The 4,503-nt window shown below is 46.8% G+C and overlaps 1 protein-coding gene across 1 annotated transcript; it reads left to right on the top strand.

The window, feature by feature from the left end:
- The first annotated feature begins 2,383 nt into the window (after nucleotides 1–2,383).
- LOC118904214 (IQ domain-containing protein F1-like) lies at nucleotides 2,384–4,146 on the top strand. Its single transcript, XM_036870133.1, has 4 exons — nucleotides 2,384–2,463; nucleotides 2,652–2,768; nucleotides 2,903–2,965; nucleotides 3,692–4,146. The coding sequence occupies exons 1-4, from the start codon at nucleotides 2,461–2,463 to the stop codon at nucleotides 4,136–4,138; spliced, it is 630 nt and encodes a 209-aa protein (XP_036726028.1). The 5' UTR covers nucleotides 2,384–2,460; the 3' UTR covers nucleotides 4,139–4,146.
- Nucleotides 4,147–4,503: the final 357 nt, after the last annotated feature.

Here is a 4,503-nt window from a genome sequence, read left to right as displayed (position 1 = left end):
GGCATACAGGCACCCCCAATCTACCCAAAAAACTACTGGAATAAGAAAATTTAGCAAGCAGGCAAGATACCTACGGTATTGTGTGCAAATATCTGAATATACTAAAAACCACTGAATTGTGCACTTTAAGGGGGTGAATTGTATGGCATGTGAATTATATTCCAACAAAGCTGTTTATAAATAAAAATCAAAAGCACCCCCGAAACTGAAAGATTCAAGGGCAATATACAAAAATCAACTGTATGAGCAGTTGGGGAATTCTTGATATAGAAGTGCAAAGTTGAAGGATTTACATTATCTGATTTCAAGACTTACTGTCTTGAAAAACTATAAAGTTACAGTAATCAGGACAGGTGGTGTTAGAGTAAAAAGAGACAAACAGATCAATGACACAGAATAGAGAAGCCAGAAATAGACTCGCATTTACACAGTCTATTGATTTTTTTTAATGTACCAAGATAATTCAATGCAGAAAGGAAATACATTTTTCAATGGAAAAAAAAAATCTTGGGCTTCCCTGGCGGCGCAGTGGTTGAGAGTCTGCCTGCCAATGCAGGGGACACGGGTTCGAGCCCTGGTCTGGGAGGATCCCACATGCCGCGGAGCGACTGGGCCCGTGAGCCACAATTACTGAGCCTGCGCATCTGGAGCCTGTGCTCCGCAACAAGAGAGGCCGCGATAGTGAGAGGCCCGCACACCACGATGAAGAATGGCCCCCACTTGCGGCAACTGGAGAAAGCCCTCACACAGAAACGAAGACCCAACACAGCCATAAATAAATAAATAAATAAATAAAATATTTTTAAAAATACTTAAAAAAAAAAAAATCTTGACCCCTAACATCATAGCCAAAAAAAAAAAAAAAAATTAATTCAAGATGGATCACAGACCTAAACAAAAACTAAAGCTAAACCTATATAAAGCTTCTAGAAGAAAACCCATGAGAATTATTTTGTGACCCTGGAGTTGACAAAGATTTCCTAAGACAGAGAAAGCACTAAGTATAAAATATTGATAGACTGGACTTCATCCAAATTAAAACCATCTGTTCATCAAAAGACAGCATTTTAAAAAGTCACAGGCCGGGGAAAAGAATATTTACAATACATGTATCTGACAAAGGGCTCATATCGAGTATCAGAACTTCTAGAACTCAGTAATAAAGACAATCCAATAAAAGTGGACGAAAGGCTTAAACCAATACTTCATAAAAGAAGATATACGAATGGCCACTAAACACATGCTCCTCATAATTGGATCCATGAGCACTTGAGGAGTGAAGGGAGAAATTAAAGTCCCTGCACTCTAAGGGCACAGGAAAGATCCCACATATGGAGCCTGGGTAAATGAGCCTGGGCTGGGTCCCAGGATGGAGGCAGACTCAGACAGGAAAGAGGCCAGAGACTGGGGTGTTGGTGAATGTGGTGACCCTAGGGGCAGGGAGGGTGCTGGGGCTTTGAATGCCACCAGGACCTGCTCAGACTCAATCCAGTGGGCAGGGAGGAGCTGCCCGAGGGGCTGAGGAGCAGAGGGGTGACACCATCCAAGCGAAGGTTTTGAGGGTGTGCTGGGCAAGGGGCCTGGGGTGAGCATGATGCAGGTGAGCCTCCTTCTCCAACCCCATTCTTCTCCACCATTCTTCTCCCCCTCTACGAGAGTTTCACCCCAGAGGCTCTCAGTAGACCCCTTCAGGGAAGAGTGGGAAGGAGAGAAGAAAGGAGGGGTCAGTGAGGGTGTCAATAGGATCAGCCCTCTGAATATGCTCCCAGCCCCAGAGCCTGCTGGGGAAGGAAAGCAGTACTGCTCGTCCTGGGGGCCTCACAGAGTTCCCTGGTATTGTATGAATGGGTCAGCAATTCAACTCTTCTCTCCTAAGGTAATGGTTGGTAGCAGTTTGGTCTATATACCTTTCTCCCTCTTTATCTGCGTTTATAGCGTACGTGTATGATTATATATCTTGACAGTTTTTTACCATCCCATCCAATGATGGTTTTATATCCCATCCAATGGGATCATAATGATGTTCAGATTTTTCACTTACAAATACATCTTGGGTATACTTTCTCATCAGTACACATAGATCAAATGCATTATTTTTCAACAGTTATGTTGTATTATATAGTTTGAATGGACTATAAACCATTAAAGCAACGCCCTATTTTACCCATTGGGGATATCACCAATGACTATCTTTATACACCTTTACATCAATGGGCCACTCTTTCTGGTGTCTTGCTTTTGTAGCTAGGGCTTTGGCCATTTCCAGCAGAAAAGAATGGACAGCACTTCTGTCTTTTCTTTGGAGGGGGCTTAACTATTGGGAGCCATCCTGGTGCTTGAGTCATAAATGCCCTTATGACATCACAGGTCTCCCTCCCCACTCTTTCTCTCCATGCCATGACTAGAGGAACACAGACCTGAGGGGATTTGAACCATCTACACCCAATCCATGTGGGACCAATGGTGAGTAAGAGAGAGACGGACACACTAGGCTTTTTTAGGGATGTCCCCATAAATCTCTCGGGATGAGGGGATCTCCCTGACATCTGAATACTCTGGGAAGCCCTGTACGCTGGGGATGTGTGGGTCACTTAATGGAGAGGGAGGGAGAGCAGCCTCCCTCTTGCCTTTCCCCTAACTGCTGATTGCAGGAGAAGGACCAGCCCAAAACAATTAATGAACACACTAAAAATGAGCCTCAGCAGAACGAGGAGCTGATCTTGAAACCTTTACCGCCAGCACCATCACCGAACTTAGAGAAGGCAGAGGTAGGAGGAGCCTGGACTTGGATGTCTCTGGTCTTTGTGTCCTAATGCTTGTGGCTAGTGTCTTTTGTATGTTCTAGTGCTAAGAACGGGAATAAACTCATTCTTGTCTGTCCTCTTTCCCCATTTTTTTCTAGGCTAAACAAGAGAATATAGCTGCAACAAAGGGAGTAGATGATGCTAATAAGAGACCCAGAGCAGTATGATCCCCCCACCCAGATGACACGGGGCTGGGGGTGGGAATGTGGGAGTCGTGTTTGTGGAATGGAATGGCCAACATATGGGAAGCTGGGCTTAATCAATGGTGTGTGTGTGTGTTTGAGCGTGTGCATGTATGTTTGCTTGCTAATTAAGATTTAAAGTTTGAAAGTCAAGAGGAGTGAAGATGGGGAAGAGATAAGAGAGGTAGAATTTTATGGGATGTGGGAACTTTTAACACTATGATATCACAGAGGAAGAGAGCAGGTTGTGGATTGGAGCTGCAGTCAGGGATGAAAGGGCAGGATTAGCAGAGGAAGCCACTTCTCCAGTAGGTGGGCGGGGTCTGAAGGGAAGGATCGTGGATCCTGGTCAGGTGGACAGGCTCAGGTGGACTATGATAAACCTTTGATCACGGTATTCTTGCTCTAGGCTGGCCAACTTGACCCATGTAAAACTGCGTAGCCAGGACAGATATACTACCATTCTACAGATGGGAGCACTGAGATTCAGAGGTCAATGTGATGTATCCATGTCCATTAACCAGAGGGGGGCAGAGAAAGGACACCTACCTGGTCTTCTGGTTCTAGCCAGTGCCTTGCCCAGTGCTCCTGAGGTTCAGAAGAAGGGGTGATTGTTGATAGGGCATCAGGGTCCCTTCCTGGCACACCCTGGGGCTGAAGTGGGTGGGGAATATCCTCCAAATGTCTCGTCTTTTTTCTTGTTAGATCCCAAGAACCCAAAATAGGCCTCCCATCAGTAATCCAGAAGTAGTGAAGATCCAGGCCTGGTGGCGGGGCACCCTGGTGCGTAGCACACTGCTGTACGTGGCTTTCAGGGTGTGGATCATTCAGGGCTGGTGGAGGCATATGCTGGTGAAGCTGCTTGAGAATAGGCGGCGGACAGCTCTGGAGAACTGTACACGGAAGGAGTGGGCGGCAGTCAGGCTGCAGTCCTGGGTCCACATGTGGCGCATCCGTTGGCGCTACTGCCGTTTGCTCGACGCTGCCCGCATCATCCAGGCCTACTGGAGATGCCAATCCTGCGCTTCCCAGGGTTTCACCAAGGGCCACTACAGAGTCACGGCCAACCAGCTGCATCTCGAACTCGAGGTCTTGCTGGGCTCAGGGCCTTGCATTGTGACAGAGTGTATTCCCCTTCCAATAAAGCAGTGAAGTGGTCTTTCCCCAGCCTCTCTCTGCTTGATAAGCTCCAGGAGGTCAGGGCCAATGATGGCAAATAGTTAGCATCTCATATGCTAGCTCTGAGGAATTGGCAGTGGTTGTCTGAGGAGGAGAATTTTGAGCCACTGTTCAGACTGAGCAGAGACTGTGATTGATTAGCAATGTCTGACATAGGTAGGAAAGTTGGGGGTACAGATCTGCCATGTTGCCAACTCAGGGAGCATCACTCATGTTCAGTCTATGGAAATGGTGCCTCTCCCCAAGGCTGTGTATAATGGAAGCCTGGGGCAGGGGTGGGGTTGTTGCGCACAGCAGCACTTTTGCCAGGAATTCACTCACCAGGTCTAGTTGCTCTG

The sequence above is a fragment of the Balaenoptera musculus genome, chromosome 11 (assembly GCF_009873245.2).
Source record: "Balaenoptera musculus isolate JJ_BM4_2016_0621 chromosome 11, mBalMus1.pri.v3, whole genome shotgun sequence".
In the NCBI taxonomy this organism is placed as follows: Eukaryota; Metazoa; Chordata; class Mammalia; order Artiodactyla; family Balaenopteridae; genus Balaenoptera; species Balaenoptera musculus.
This window is presented reverse-complemented; position numbering and strand designations above follow the sequence as displayed.

What these genes read in the sequence shown, in the direction of transcription:
- LOC118904214 (XM_036870133.1), top strand. An exon ending in CGAACTTAGAGAAGGCAGAG is followed by an intron (nt 2,769 to 2,902) that starts GTAGGAGGAGCC and finishes ATTTTTTTCTAG; the next exon opens with GCTAAACAAGAGAATATAGC. An exon ending in CTAATAAGAGACCCAGAGCA is followed by an intron (nt 2,966 to 3,691) that starts GTATGATCCCCC and finishes TTTTCTTGTTAG; the next exon opens with ATCCCAAGAACCCAAAATAG.